This window comes from Bos indicus x Bos taurus, chromosome 15 (genome assembly GCF_003369695.1).
Source record: "Bos indicus x Bos taurus breed Angus x Brahman F1 hybrid chromosome 15, Bos_hybrid_MaternalHap_v2.0, whole genome shotgun sequence".
In the NCBI taxonomy this organism is placed as follows: domain Eukaryota; kingdom Metazoa; phylum Chordata; class Mammalia; order Artiodactyla; family Bovidae; genus Bos; species Bos indicus x Bos taurus.
In genome coordinates, this window is record NC_040090.1 from 78,966,669 (window position 1) to 78,983,543 (window position 16,875).

General features: G+C 38.5%; 1 protein-coding gene across 4 annotated transcripts in view; it reads left to right on the forward strand.

The window, feature by feature from the left end:
- DYNC2H1 (dynein cytoplasmic 2 heavy chain 1) overlaps positions 1–16,875 on the forward strand; it is a 393,951-nt gene that overhangs the window by 85,008 nt on the left and 292,068 nt on the right. For all 4 annotated transcript variants that reach the window (XM_027563956.1, XM_027563957.1, XM_027563958.1 and 1 more), the window contains 3 exons: positions 3,383–3,538; positions 14,682–14,941; positions 16,165–16,411. In XM_027563956.1, the coding sequence (XP_027419757.1) occupies positions 3,383–3,538; positions 14,682–14,941; positions 16,165–16,411 (663 nt within the window). The remainder of the gene's footprint in view (positions 1–3,382; positions 3,539–14,681; positions 14,942–16,164; positions 16,412–16,875) is intronic.

The following is a 16,875-nucleotide window of genomic DNA, read 5'->3' on the forward strand; positions in this document are numbered from 1 at the left end:
TCTCCCACTGTATTTCATGGTATAACTTTTATTGTGTTAAGTCTTAAAATACTTTAATTCTTCCATCCATGATACCTTGCAACACTTACCTAAAAATCTTGAAAACTGCAATGCCATTTGACGTTTTACTAGCAAAATGATTTGTCTTTCTGCCCCATTTTACTGTGTCAACAAATACCTGCCTATATATCATGCTAAATATAATGACAGTATTAAAGTAGAGAAACATGATGAATTATTTATAATATTATTGAAACATTTGTTTATCTGGCAAAAATTAATTGCTTATCAGATAGATGCCCTTGATGAAACTTTGCCAGGTGAACATTAATAGGACAGTCCCTTTCACTGAGAAGGGATTGTGTCACAGAGGAAACTGACATGGAAAAAGATAATCACAATATAACAGGATGAAGAGAGAATTGCTGCCTTCCAGGAGAGTTTTAAAGGAAATGACATACAATTTTGAATTTGAAGCATGAATAGAAGTTTAGCATGCAAAGAAGACAATATTCATGTACTTACAGGATCTTTTCAGATTTTGATTTCTCTCATGTCATTGCTTGTATAAAAAAATAAACATAAAAATAGAGAAAATAAATAGCAATGAGTTTTTTTTAAAGGTGATTGTGAACTTAATTTAGAGGTCAATACTTCAGAGTTGGTCAAATCATATAGAGAAATGGCAATTTCACTTTAGTTTTCTAAACTTTTTTCTTTTCTGACTTTGTAAAGATGAATGGTGGAGGACTAGGGATTTGGGCAAAATGACACAAATGAGATAGGTTTCCCTGGAGACTTCAGGGAAGAGCCACTCCCCCCAGCCCTCAGTCTGACTGAGCTGTCGGCCTCCTTGTGCTTCTGCAGCAGTGTACTATGTCTTTCAACTATAATTGCTTTCATGCAACTGCAAGCACCTTGAGGGCAAAGATTAAGCCTGTTGTACTCCTGATTGTATCCCCAGAAGTGAAGTTTGGTAATAACAGCATGGTGAATAAGAGTATACGAGCTTGCGACTTCCCTGACAGTCCAGTGGTTGGGACTTCACCTTCTAGTGCAAGGGGTGTACTTTTGATTCCTGCTTGGGAAGCCAAGTAAGATCCCACATGCCTCATGGCCTAAAAAACAAAAAACATGAAACAGAAGCAATATTTTAACAAATTCAATAAAGACTTTAAAAATGGTCCACATCAAAAAAAAAAAAAAAAAAAACTTAGAAAAATGAACATATGAGCTTAAATAACTGATGCCTATGTTTGTAACACCTTTTCAGTAGGTGTGTTGTTATTTTGTGAGTATAAAACATACAAACCTAACCATGCTTTCCAGTGCAGATGCCTTGAAGTCCTCAGCTTGCATGCTGTTAGGTGTTAGAATGAGAGATGTAGCACTGCATAGAATATATTGACTCTCTGACTCTCCCCTATTTGGGATTTGTGACTACAGACATGATGACAGAAAAATATTTTTAAGCCGTAGAGTGATACCAACAATTTAGGTAGAAAATACTGATTCTATCCTCAGGTCCTTGTTCTTGTTTGAGATTTTATGTGTTGAGTGTTCCTTCTTTCTTTATTCTGTGCTTTGTTTACCATGTTCAGATTCTGAGAGATACACCATAATGAATGCTCTAGTCAAGTGTTGATTTTATTTATAAGTAGAGCTTTACTTTCTTATATTTAGCAGATTAGACAATCTAGAGGAAAATGTGTTGGTTTCCTTTTCCTTTGTCTTGCCTTTAAAGCTTAGAACTCAGTATGGCCTAAGCTGCTGGATTTCTCTCCATCTCCTTCTGTTTTTCCCCCTTTTCCCTTCCTATTTCTGTTCTTCAAAAATTATTTATTATTCAGGCAGAGAGATTTTTTAAAATGTAAATTTAGTCATTTTATTCTCTTAAAGTTTAAAGGCACTGAAGATACAATTTGCACTCCTTATCATGGCCTATGCATTTCCACATACTCTGGCCCTTGCCTGCCTCTCTGTCTTGAATCACTCTGCCTTTGTTTGTTCAGGAATATGCTTCTTTTAATTCCTTAAGTGTGCCCATTGCTTACCATTGCATATGCTGAGTTCTAAGTATGCCAGATAGGTCTCACTCTTCAAATGTTAGCAATTGTCATCTTCCTTAAGAACATCTTGAGTCCCCAACCTGAGTTATCCTTTCTCAAAACAGTCTCTTTTTCTGCTGTATAACTTCTACCACAGTGAATTAACCATTTCCTCTATTAGACTTCTGGGGAAGGAAATGGCAACCCACTCTAGTATTCTTGCCTGGAAAATCCCATTGACAGAGGAGCCTGGAAGGTTACAGTCCATGGGGTTGCAAAGAGTTGGACATGACAGAAGTGACTTAACATAGCATAGTATGTCTCTTAGAGTTGACTTCCATTAAAACAAGATGCTGTTGCTGCTGCTAAGTCACATCAGTTGTGTCTGACTCTGTGTGATCCCATAGATGGCAGCCCACCAGGCTTCCCCGTCCCTGGGATACTCCAGGCAAGAACACTGGAGTGGGTTGCCATTTCCTTCTCCAATGCATGAAAGTGAAAAGTGAAAGGGAAGTCGCTTAGTCGTGTCCGACTCTTGGAGACCCCATGGACTGCAGCCCACCAGGCTCCTCCATCCATGGGATTTTCCAGGCAAGAGCACTGGAGTGGGGTGCCATCGCCTTCCCCAATTCAGTTTAATTCTCTGTTTAATTCTCTCTTTAAAAAAAAGCTGCCTAACACTACATACAGATTCTAACCATAACTGGTTTTCCCTGTTAACTACATTGGGCCCCAGAGGCCCACGGATCTTAATAATCTATACCACCTGAGTCCAAAAGTTTCATTTTAAAATTCTGTATAGAGGAAAAGCTCCAAATTGTTTTTAAGCCTGCCTTTACCAACGTTTTTTGGTCCAGAACCATTAATCTAGCCTTTGCCTCTAGCTTCTTTTTAAAAAAATTAGTTAATTTATTTTTATTTTTGTCTGTGCTGTGTGTTGCTGTGTATGGGCCTTGTCTAGTTGTGTTGAGCAGGGGCTACTCTCTAGTTGAGGTGTCTAGCTTCTTTTTTAATTATCAAGAGGAAATGAGGAACTGTTATATTTAGACTGATGTTCATTGATTTACCTTTAAAAAAATTTTTTTTTCAGGTTTAGGAAGTAAACAAACTATGTATCTATTTGAGGACTCACGGCTAAAAATACACAATTGTATTTTTATTATTACTTTTTATATTCAATGTTTATGTATAAGTTGAAATCTAAACTTTCTACAACTTGAGTAGTGGGATAAATTTAAATATGATCCTTGAAAAGATGAGTAAACAATCTGTGTATGGTGCTAATTTACTTGTTAATATTTTCCCTTTGTCTGTAATATGGATTTAATCAACAGAATGACTATGTGGTAGAAACAAGTTTGGTTGGAACTGTGATGAATGGATTGTCACATCTACATGGATGCAGAGATCATGATCAATTTATTATTAATCTCATAAGGGGTCTTGGTGGAAATCTGAACTTGAAGTCACGTCTGGAATTCACCAAAGAGGTAGTACACATTTAAAGCCTATGTTTAGTCAACATTTTTTTTAAATTATCATTGATCCTGAGTGTGTGCATGCATGCGTTCTAATAAGTTGCTTCAATCGTGTCTGACTCTGTGCCACCCAATGGAGGTGGTCTGCCAGGCTCCTCTGTCCGTGGGATTCTCCAGCCAAGAATACTGGAGTGGGTTACCATGACCTCTTCCAGGGGATCTTCCCAACTCAGGGGTCGAACCTGCATCTCTTACCTCTACCTGCATTGGCAGGTGGGTTCTTTACTACTAGTGCCACCCGGGAAGACCTGGGTATAGCATTTTGAAGTTATGCATTTAATACAATAACAATACATTTATATTTGGCCTCCCTGGTGACTCAGTGGTAAAGAAACTGCCTGCCAATGCAGGAGAAGCTAGTTGGATGCCTGGATTGGGAAGAACCTCTGGTGAAGGAAATGGAAACCCACTCCAGTATTCTTGCTGGGGATATCCTGTGGACAGGGGAGCCTAGTGGGCTACAGTCCGTGGAGTCTCAGAAGAGTCAGATATGACTTAGTGACTGAACGACAGTATTATAGTGAAATGGTTCTTCAGAGGGATGTTAAATGTGACTAAATGAGATGATCAATGTAAAGTGCACTTGGAAACAAGTAATAAATAGCAACGTTGGCTGCAGTACCTGTCTTAAAAGTAGACTAATTTTCAGCCTTGATGGGAGTAGAGTTTGAGGGAGGATGGATATATCTATATATATGTCTGAATCATTTCACTGTTCACCTGAAACCATCACAGCATTGTTAATTGGCTATATCCCAATATAAAATAAAAAGTTAAAAAAAAGTGGACCAATTTGAGTTCATACGAAGGACTCTTTTTTTTTTTTTTTTTTTTGAGAAAGAGAATTAAAAATTATGAAGCAAAAATACTATGTATTATTATTTGATTCTCTTAAACCACTGTTTAATAAGACTAAGTGGTGGGATTCTTTCTCAAAAGAAATTATACTTAAAAGCACAATATTTAATAAAACAGAGCAAACTGACATGCTCCAGGTAGAGTAGGAAGCTCCTAAGTCTTTCTCTCTCACTGCCACTATCACTTCTGAGAATGACTGCGTATTTTGAAATCTGCTGCTTCCACATGTGCACTTTGGCCTGTCAAATGTGAATAAAGTTATAGATTGAGAAGGCTCACACTCTGTTTTGTATGGACTTCTCAGGTGCTTCAGTGATAGAGAATCTGCCTGCCAGTGCAGGAGATGTGGGAGATGAGGGTTCCATCCCTGAATGAGGAAGATCCCTTGGAGGAGGAAAGGGCAACCCACTCCAGTATTTCTTCCTGAAAAATCCCACAGAGGAGCCTGGCGGGCCACAGTGCATGGGGTCGCAAACAGTCAGACACAACCACCACTGAGCATGCATGAATACATTTATATACAGATTTTCTTTGAATTATGATGGGATTACAGCCAGATAAACTCATCATAAGTTGAAAATATCCTAAGTTGAAAATGCATTTACCTCCTCTAACCTATCAAATATCATGACTTCATACAGTCTGTTTCAAAGTGCTCAGAATGTTAGCCTACTGTTGGGCAAAATCATCTAACACAAAGTTCACTTTATAATAAAGTGTTGAATAGTGTGTAATTTCTCAACTACTATGCAGAAAGTGAAAGACAGTGTGGTTTTAAGTATATCGCTTGTTTACCCTGGTGATTGTGTGGCTGCCTAAGAGCTGCAGTTTGCTTCCACTCAACTGCTGCTGCCCAGCATCACAGGATGGTATCATACCACATGTCACTAGTCTAGGAAAAGATCAAAATTCAAAATATGGTTTTTACTGAATGCATATCACTTTTTCCCTGTTGTAAACATGGAAAATCATAAGTAAAGCCATTGTAAGTTGGGGACCATCTGTATAAGTACATAGGTACATACCTATTTATTTTCTTCTTTGAACTGGTTTATGGTATTTTATGGTGTTATTAACATTTTAGACAATAATTGGGGGTGGTGTTTGGTGAGCAGCTCCCTTGAGTATGTGGCAGTGGAGGGAGGCTGGTATCCTGGACAGAAGTGGGACTTTCATACACCCTGCCCTGTACGTCTTTTCCACTTGGCCGTCTCTTCCTGGATTGTGTCCTTGATCATAAACCACCAGTCCGGAGCTGAAGAATCCAAGTCTGGCTGCCAGGAGAAATCCAGAAGAGCCAAAGAGCCCAAGCGTGTCAGACCTTCCTGTAGCCAGCCACACACACACCTCAAACCCTGAGGAAGTGAGTGAGGATCAGCGGGAAGAAGACAGCCAGCCAGAGACCAAGCTCTGAGCCTTTAGAGTGGGAGCACTGACTCCAAGACCTAGACTACCAGAGAACTCCTAACCCTAGGGAGTATCAAATATTAAAAATTCCCACAAAGGAAACGACTTGAATATAAGACCAACCACCAGTAACACCCTGTGCAAACAAAAACAAGACAAAAATACAAGCCCAGTCATCAGCAGACAAGATTACCACCACACTCAGCCCTGCCCATCAGAGGGGAAAAAACAAACTCAGCACAAATCTCACTGTATAATGAAGCATACACAAACCACCAGACCAACCTAAGGAGGGCAGAAACCAAAAGGAAGAAAGAATTGAACTTTGAAGCCTGGGAAAAGGAGACCTCAAACACAATAAGTTTAAAAAAAAGAATACATTTGAATCAGTTCTAATGAGGTGGATGAAACTTGAGCCTATTATACAGAGTGAAGTAAGTCAGAAAGAAAAACACCAGTACAGTATACTAATGCATATATATGGAATTTAGAAAGATGGTAGCAATAACCCTATATGAGAGAAAGCAAATGAGACACAGATGTATAGAACAGTCTTTTGAACTCTGTGGGAGAAGGCGAGGGTGGGATGATCTTAGAGAATAGCATTGAAACATGTGTATTATCATATGTGAAACAGATCACCAGTCCAGGTTTGATGTGTGAGACAGGGTGCTCAGGGCTGGTGCACTGGGATGAATGACCCAGAGGGATGGGATGGGGAGGGAGGTGGGAGGGGGGTTCAGGATGGGGAACACATATACACCCATGGCTGATTCATGTTAATGTATGGCAAAAACCACTACAATATTGTAAATTAATTAGCCTCCAATTAAAAAAAACCTGAAAAGGCAGAAAAATACTGCACAACTGAAGGAACAAACTGGAAGCACAGATGTTCAAGTAAATGAAGAGGAAATAGGCAAACTACCTGAAAAAGAATTCAGAATAATGATGGTAAAGATGATCAAAAACCTTGAAAACAGAATGGAGAAAATGCAAGAATCAATTAACAAAGGCCTAGAAGGATTAAAGAGTAAACATACAGAGACAAACAACAAAATTACTGAAATTAAAAATACTCTAGAAGGAATCAATAGCAGAATATCTGAAGCACAAGAACAAATCAGTGAACTGGTAGGTAAAATGGTGGAAATAACTTCTGAAGAGCAGAATAAAAAGAACGAAAAGAACTGAGGATGGTCTCAGAGACGTCTGGGACAATATCAAATGCACCAATATTTGAATTATAGGGGTCCCAGGAGAAGAAGAGAAAAATAAAGGGTATGAGAAAATTTTCAAAGAGAATATAGTTGAAAGTTTTCCCAACATGGAAAAGGAAATAGTCAATCAAGTCTAAGAGATGCAAAGAGTCCCCTACAGTATAAACTGTATGTCCCCAAGGAGAAACATACCGAGACACAAACTAATTAAATTAACAAAGACTAAACACAAAGACTATTAAAAGCAGCAAGGGAAAAGCAACAAGTAACATACAAGGGAAACTCCATACATTTAACAGCTAATCATTCAGGAGAAACTCTGTAGGCCATAAGGGAATGGCAGGGTATATTTAAAGTACTGAAAGGGAAAAAATCTACAACCAAGATTACTGCACCTGGCAAGGATCTCATTCAAAATTGATGGAGAAATTGAAAGCTTTTCAGACAAGGAAAAGTTAAGAGAATTCAATACTACTAAATCAGCTTTACAACAAGTATTAAAGGGACTTATATAGTCAGGAAATAGAAGAAAAAGATCTACAAAAGCAAAAACCAAACAAGAAAATGGCAGTAGGAACATACATATCAGTAATTACTTTAAATGTAAATGGATTAAATGCTCCAACCTAAAAACACTGGCTGAATAGATACAAAAACAAGACCCATATTTATACTGTCTACAAGAAACCCACTTCAGACTTAAAGACACATATAGACTGAAAGTGAGGGGATGGAAAAAGTTATTCCATGCAAATGGGAAGCAAAAGAAAGCTGGAGTAGCAGTCCTCAGATCAGACAAAGTAGAACTTAAAGAATATTTCAAGAGATAATGAAGGACCACAAAATGATCAAGGGATCAATTCAAGAGGAAGATACAACAATGTAAGTATCTATGCACCCAACATAGGAGCACCTCAGTACATAGGACAAACACTAACAGACATAAAAGGAGAAATTGACAGTAACACAATAATAGTAGGAGACATTAACACTCCACTCATACCAATCGACAGATCATCAAAACAGAAAATTAATAAGGAAACATTAAGTATTAAATTATACATTAGATGAGATGGATCTCATTGTTATCTTTAGGACATTCCATCCAAATGTAGGAGAATGCACTTTCTTCTCAAGTGCCCATGGAACATTCTCCCAGATAGACCACATCATGGGTCACAAGTCAAACCTCAGTAAATTTAAGAAAATTGAAATCATATCAGGCATCTTCTCCTACCACAATGCTATGAGACTAGATATCAATTACAAGAAAAAAAACTGTAAGAAACACAAAGACATGGAGATTAAACAATGTGTTTCTAAATAATAAGCAGATTACTGAAGAAATTAAAAGGGAAATCAACAAATTGAAAACAGGACAACTCAAAACCTATCAATTCAGTTCTGTCACTCAGTTGTGTCCGTCTCATTGTGAGCCCGTGGACTGCAGCACGCTAGGCTTCCCTGTCCATCACGAACTCCTGTAGCCTGCTCAAACTCATGTCCATCGAATCAGTGATCACATCTAAACATCTCATCCTCTGTTGTTCCCTTCTCCCGCCTTTAATCTTTCCCAGCATCAGGGTCTTTTCCAAGGAGTCAGTTCTTTGCATCAGGTGGCCAAAGTATTGGAGCTTCAGCTTCAGCATCAGTCCTTCCAATGCCTATTCAGAACTGATTTCGTTTAGGATGTACTGGTTTGACCTTGCAGTCCAAGGGACTCTCAAGATCCACAGTTCAAAAGCATCAGTTCTTCGGTGCTCAGCTTTTTTTATAGTCCAACTCTCAGATTCATTCATGACTACTGGAAAGATCATAGCTTTGACTAGATGGACCTTTGTTAGCAAAGTAATGTTTCTGCTTTTTAATATGCTGTTTAGGCTGGCCATAGCTTTTCTTTCAAGGTTACAGCAAAAGCAGTTCTAAGAGGGAAGGTTATAGCAATACAATCCTAACTCAAGAAACAAGAGAAACATTGAATAGTCAGTCTAACCTTATGCCTAAAACCACTGGAAAAAAGGACAAAAAACGGCCAAAATTAGCAGAAGGAAAGAAATCATAAAAATCAGAGTGAAAAAAGAAATGAAAGAAACAATAGTAAAGATTAATAAAACTAAAAGCTGGTTCTTTGAGAGGATAAACAAAATTGACAAACCTTTAGCTAGACTCTTCCAGAAAAAAAGAATTAAATCAACATAATTAGAAATGAAAAAGGAGAGGTTACAATAGACAATGCAGAAATACAAAGGAATATAAGAGACTATTATGAACAACTATATGGCAATAAAATGGATAACCTGGAAGAAATGGTTAGATTCTTAGAAAAATTCAATCTTTCCAGACTGAACCAGGAAGAAATGGTAACTATGAACAACCCAATTACAAGCACTGAAATTGAAGTTGTGATCAAATATCTCTCAAAAAACAAAAGTCGAGGACCAAATGGCTTCACAGGTGAATTCCTTAAAATATTTAGAGAAGAGCTAATGCCTATCCTTATAAAATTCTTTCAAAAAATTGCAGAGGAAAGAACACTTCCGAACTCATTCTATGAGGCCACCATCACCCTGATACCCAAACCAGGCAAAGAGAAAACTACAGGCCAATATCACTGATGAACATAGATGCAAAAACCCTCAACAAAATTTTTGGAAACAGAATTCAACAACATCTTAAAAAGCTCATACACCATGATCAAGTTGAGTTTATTTCAGGGATGTGAGGATTCTTCAATATATACAAATCAATCCTTGTGATATACCATATTAACAAATTGAATGATAAAACCATATGATAATCTCAGTTCAGTTTAGTTCAGTTCCTCAGTCGTGTCCGACTGTTTGCGACCCATGGACTGCATGCAGCATGCTGGGCTTCCTTGTCCATCACCAACTTCCGGAGTTTACTCAAATTCATGTCCGTTGGGTCAGTGATACCATCCAACCATCTCATAATCTGTCCTCCCCTCCTCCTCCTGCCTTCCATCTTTCCCAGCATCAGGGTCTTTTCTAATGAGTCAGTTCTTCGCATCAGGTGGCCAGAGTAATGGAGTTTCAGCTTCAGCATCAGCCCTTCCAATGAATATTTAGGACTGATTTCCTTTTGGATGGACTGGCTGGATCTCCTTGCTGTCCAAGTGACTATCAAGAGTCTTTTCCAACACCACCATTGATGTTCAAAAGCATCAGTTCTTCAGCACTCAGCTGTCTTTATAGTCCAGCTCTCATGTCCATAGTGACTACTGGAAAAACCATAGCTTTGACTAGACGGACCTTTGAGGGCAGAGTAATATCTCTGCTTTATAATATGCTGTCTTGATTGGTCATAACTTTTCTTCCAAGGAGTAAGCGTCTTTTAATTTCCCGGCTACAGTCACCATCTGCAGTGATTTTGGAGCTCAAGAAAATAAAGTTTGTCGCTGTTTCCATTGTTTCCCCATCTATTTGCCATGAAATGATGGGACCAAATGCTGTGATCTTAATTTTCTGAATGTTGAGTTTTAAGCCAACTTTTTCACTCTCTTTCACTTTCATCAAGAGGCTCTTTAGTTCTTCTTTGGTTTCTGCCATAAGGGTCGTGTCATCTGCATATCTGAGGTTAATGATACTTTTCCAGGCAATATTGATTCCAGCTTGTTCTTAATCTCAATAGATACAGAAAAAGCCTTTGACACAAATCAGCACGCACTTATGACTAAAACTCTTCCAAAAATGGGCATAGAATGAACCTACCTCAACATAGTAAAGACCATATATTATAAGGCCACTGCAAACATTATTCTCAATGGTGAAAAACTGAAAGCATTTCCCCTAAGATCAGGAACAAGACAAGGTTGTCCATTGTCACCACTGTTACTCAACATATTTTTGGAAATCCTAGCTACAGCAATCAGAGAAGAAAAGTAAAATGAATCCAGATCAGAAAAGAAGTAAAGCTGTCACTGTTTGCAGATGACATGATACTATACATAGAGGGATATAGGGATATAGTGAAGTTGCTCAGTCATGTCCGACTCTTTGCGACCCCATGGACTGTAGCCTACCAGGCTCTTCTGTCCATGGGATTTTCCAGGCAATAGTCCTGGAGTGGATTGCCATTTCCTTCTCCAGCAGATCTTCCCAACCCAGGGATCAAACCTGGGTCTCCTGCATTGTAGACAGACGCTTTATTATCTGAGCCACCAGGGAAGTTGATAGCCCTAAATATATTATCAGAAAATGCTAGATCTAATCAGTGAATTTAGCAGAATCACATGATACAAAATCTATACACAGAAATCACTTGCATTCCTATATACTAACAATGAATAATCAGAAAGGGAAATTAAGGAATCAATCCTAGTCACCATTGCAACAAAAAGAATAGAATATCTAGGAATTAACTGAACCAAGGAGACAAAAGAATATATACAGAAAATTACAAGACACTGATGAAAGAAATCAAGGATGACATAATCAGATGGCAAGATATTGAATGTTCCTGTGTTGGAAGAATCAATATTGTGAAAATGACTATACTACCAAATGCAATCTACAGTTTCAGTGTGATCCCTATGAAAATTACCTATGGCATTTTTCACAGAACTAGAACAAAAATTTCGCATTTCATGTGGAAACACAGAAGACCCTGAATAGCTCAAGCAGTCTTGAGAAAGAGGAATGGAGCTGGAGAAATCAACTGTTGTGACTTCATGTTATACTACAAAGCTACAGTCATCAAGATAGTACGGTACTGGCACAAAACAGAAATACAGACCAATGGAACAAGATAGAAAGCCCAGAAATAAACCCATGCACCTATGGGTACCTTAGTTTTGACAAAGAAGGCGAGAATATACAATGGAGCAAAGACAGCCTCTTCAGTAAGTGGTGCTGGGAAAACTGGACAGCTATGTGCAAAAGAATGAAGTTAGAACACTTCTTAATACTATACACAAAGATAAACTCAAAAGGGATTAAAGATGTAAATGTGAGACCAGAGACTATAAAACTGTTAGAGGAAATCATAGGCAGAACACTTGACATAAATCAACACAAGATCCGCTATGACTCATCTCCTAGAGTAATGGAAATAAAAACCAAAGTAAACAAGTGTGACCTGATTAAACTTAAAAGCTTTTGCACAGCAAAGGAAACTATAAGCAAGGTGAAAAGACAACCCTCAGAATGGGGGAAAATGATAGCAAATGAAACAACTGACAAAGGATTAATTTCCAAAATATACATACAACTCAATACCAGAGCAACAACCCATTGAAAAAGTGGGAAAAAGACCTAAACAGACATTTCTCCCAAGAAGACATACCGATGGCTACCAAACACATGAAAGGATGCTCAACCTCCTTCATTATTAGAGAAATGCAAGTCAAAACTGCCATGAGATATCACCTCACACCGGTCAGAATGGCCGTCATCAAAAAATCTGCAAACAATAAATGCTGGATAGGGTATGGAGGAAAGGGAATCCTCTTGCTCTGTTGGTAGGGATGTAAATTGATACAGCCACTACGGCAGTATGGAGATTCCTTAAAAAACTAGGAATGAAAGCACCATATGACCCAGCAGTCCCACTCCTAGGCAAATACTCTGAGGAAGCCAAAATTGAAAAAGACACATGTATCCCATTGTTCATTGCAGCACTGTTTACAATAGCTAGAACATGGAAGCAACCTAGATGTTCATTGACAGATGATTGGATAAAGAAGTTGTAGTACATATACACAATGGAATATTAATCATAAAAGGGAACCCATTTGTGTCAGTTCTAATGAGATGGATGAACCTAGGGCCTATTATACACAGTGAGGTAAGTCAGAAAAAGAAAGATAAATATCCTATGTTGCTGCTGCTAAGTCGCTTCAGTCGTGTCCAACTCTGTGCGACCCCATAGACGGCAGCCCACTAGGCTCCTCTGTCCCTGGGATTCTCCAGGCAAGAACACTGGAGTGGGTTGCCATTTCCTTCTCCAAGGCATGAAAGTGAAAAGTGAAAGGGAAGTCGCTCAGTCATGTCAGACTCTTAGCGACCCCATGGACTGCAGCCTACCCGGCTCCTCCGTGCGTGGGATTTTCCAGGCAAGAGTACTGGAGCGGGGTGCCATTGCCTTCTCCGAAATATCATATACTAATGCATATATCCTGAAGATGGTACTGAAGAATGGTACTGACAGATGGCACTGAAGAATTTATTTTCAGAGCAGTAATGGAGAAACAGACATAGAGAATAGACTTATGGACATGGGGAGAGGGGAGGGGAGGATGAGATGTATGGACAGAACAACATAGAAACTTACATTATCATATATAAAGTAGATAGCCAATGGGAATTTGCTGTATGGCTCAGGAAACTCAAACATGGGCTCTGTATCAACCTAGAGGGGTGGGATGGGGATGGAGGTTCCAAAGGGAGGGGATATATGTATACCTATGGATGCTTCATGTTGAGGTTTGACAGAAAACAAAAGTCTGTAAAGCAGTTATCCTTTGATTAAAAAATAAAATTATGAAAGATTTTTTAATAGGCTAAAGTCTGGACTATGTTTTTTGTTAGATATTTTTGTACCTTCTTAGCTATATGAATAAATATAGTTATTTTATTCATTTTAATCTTAAAGTAACAAAATTTTAATCATTTTTTTAACCAGAAGAGTTTTCCAGTTATAAATGCTTAGATGGAACAATCATTATAGATCTTTATTTAGTGCAGAAGTCATTTCAGCTACATTGTTTATAAAGCCAAATTCTACATATTAAGGAATTTCTTCCTATTGACCTCCACTGAAATAATTGAGCACATATTCATTGGGGTTGGTTCCAACATTAAGTTTCTGCATTTTTGTCATTTTGTTTCATTGATACCACCCTTTATTATTTTCTCTGTTGTGTTTTTCTTTCCGTAGCCCATCTGTTGCCTCTGTTGCCAGATGCTTCTTACTGTTACCACTCAATGTCTTATTGTACAGAATAAAAGTCAGTAAAGGTGTTGAGTTGCATTAGGGCTAACTCCTGCTGTGCCTCTGTATAGATGACAGTTTTGGAAAGAGGAACAGGTTGGGAGCAGTAGTGGTGACAGTGCCGTGGACAGTTAACACTGGAAATGATGGGTCTCGAAGCCCTACACTGTGTTATTTGTAGTTTAGTTTTCATAAGAACTCGATGGGAAGTTGAATATGTTTATACAATATATGTGTGGACTGCTGCTAAGTCACTTCAGTCGTGTCTGACTCTGTGTGACCCCATAGATGGCAGCCCTAGATGAATTTTATTTCTTTGCTTGAATGATCATTTAGAGAATAATATGTGAGATAAAATGTTACTATAATTATTAAGGATATTTAGTAAGTTTAGTGCATGTGATGGAGAAGGAGATGGCAGACCACTTCAGTGTTCTTGCCTGGAGAATCCCAGGGATGGACGAGCCTGGTGGGCTGCTGGGTATGGGGTCGCACAGAGTTGGACACGACTGAAGTGACTTAGCAGCAGCAGCAGCCGTGTATGTGAACTTTTTTAAGAAGTAACATGATTCTCTTTGGAGCATTTACTTTAAAGAATTAAAATTTCACATATTCTGTTTGGAGTATATGAAAATCTTTCGTAACTTTTTCTTCTTAAGGTTTTTAACTGGGCACGACAATCTCCTCCAGACCCTCACAAACCACTGGACACGTACTATGACTCAAGTAGAGGACGATTAGCATCTTATGTGCTGAAGAAGCCAGAAAACTTGACTGCTGATGATTTCAGCAGTAGCCACACTCTTCCAGTTATTCAGACTCCTGACATGCAGCGCGGTCTAGACTATTTCAGACCTTGGTTAAGTCCTGATACTAAGCAGCCATTTATTCTTGTTGGACCAGAAGGATGTGGCAAAGGGTAAGAGGAGAACAATAGTACTCAAGATGCCTGTAAGGGATTTATGCATCTCTCCTGTTCTAAAATGATTTAACAGATTTTGTTACATGTTTTTGGTTAAAATGGCAGGTACGTTTTCATGAAGGACTCTTTATTGTCACTATTTGTAAAAATAATATTACTATAGAGAAAAATACGTCCTTTTTTTCCTGCCAAGTTATGTATTTCCTGATGGAATCAGAGAAATCTGAGAAGATACCGTTAAAAAAAATCTGTGCATAGAATCACAACAAAATGATTAGTACCTGTGAACATTTTTTTGGATGGCATCACTGACTGGATGGATATGAGTAAACTCTGGGAGTTGGTGATGGACAGGGAGGCCTGGCTTGCTGCAGTCCATGGGGTCACAAAGAGTCAGACACGACTGAGTGGTTGAACTCAACTGAACTTAACTGAGCATTTTTTTTTAGAAGTAAGATGATTCTTTTTGGAGCGTTTACTTTAAAGAATTAAAATTTCGCATACTCTAGAGTATATGAAAATCTGTCACAATTTTTTTGTATACTTTTTATGTATACATAAATGGTTTTTATGTATACTTTTTTCAAACTAAACTTACTTTTTGTGAACCTTGATTTTTTTTTTTTTTGGCTGAGTCTCAAGAATGCCTTAAAATATGAATTTATTTTTTTTTCCACTCTAAAACTTAGAAATCAAGTTTAGTAGCTATGGATAGTTGTAGAAATCATATCTATTGTTACTACTTTTTCCTTAAACAACATTGTAAATAATTTAGAAATGGAAATATTTAGAATTAGAAATCTTGGGGGCTTCCCTGGTGGCTTAGTGGTAAAGAGTCCATCTGCCAGTGCTGAAGACATAGGTTCAATCCCTGGTCCAGGAAGATTCCACATGCTGCAGAGCAGCTAAGCCTGTGTGCCACAACTACTGAACCTGTGCTCTGGGGCTGGGGATCCGCACCTACTGAGCCCCTGCGCCACAGCTGCTGAGTCCGTGCGTCCCAGAGTCTGTGCTCAGCCTCGAGAAGCCCCCACGAAGAGAAGCCTGCAAACCACAGCTAGAGTAGTCTCTGCTTGCTGCAGCTAGAGAAAAGGACGTGCAGCAGAGAAGACTCAGCACAGCCAAAAGTACATATGTACTGAATAACAGAAATTGTATTTTAAATATGAAAAGTATTTCTCTGGTTGCATTTATGAGGTCGAGTGTTTTGTCTTTCATAGGATGCTGCTCAGGTATGCATTTTCCCAACTCCGGTCAACTTACATCGCCACAGTTCACTGTAGCACACAGACGACTTCCCAGCATCTCCTGCAGAAACTGAGCCAGACTTGCATGGTCATCAGTACTAACACTGGCCGAGTGTATAGACCGAAAGACTGTGAGAGACTCGTTCTGTACTTAAAAGACATCAACCTACCCAGGCTGGACAAATGGGGCACCAGTACTTTGATAGCTTTCCTGCAGCAGGTGGGTATTATCACTTGAAGTGTTTTGATATAATTGGAGACAATTTAATTTCACTAACTTTTCTTATAGATAGAAAATCTGCTTCCCTCCTTAGGACCATTGTGGAAATTAAATGGAAATTAAACTCCTGAAGCACCTTATTCCTACCTCAGGGCTACCTACATCTAGAAATTAGTATTACATAGAGACGCTGTTTCAAAAGAATGAAAACAGCCATTACCCCACACTGTTTACCTGCCCTTAATTCCTGAAAACAGAAGCTGAGGATGGTGTTAGAGTTGCACAAATTTTGGCTTCATTCTTCTATGTATGCAGTCTTCCAAAAACAGTTATATTAATATATTTCCTCAGGCATGCCTTAGTCATTGTGGAAGGTTTTTTTTATGTGATTCATATCACATTGGGAATGCTAAATTCTAAATTAGAGCTTGATAATCAGGTTCACATTTTGCTTTTCTATGTAA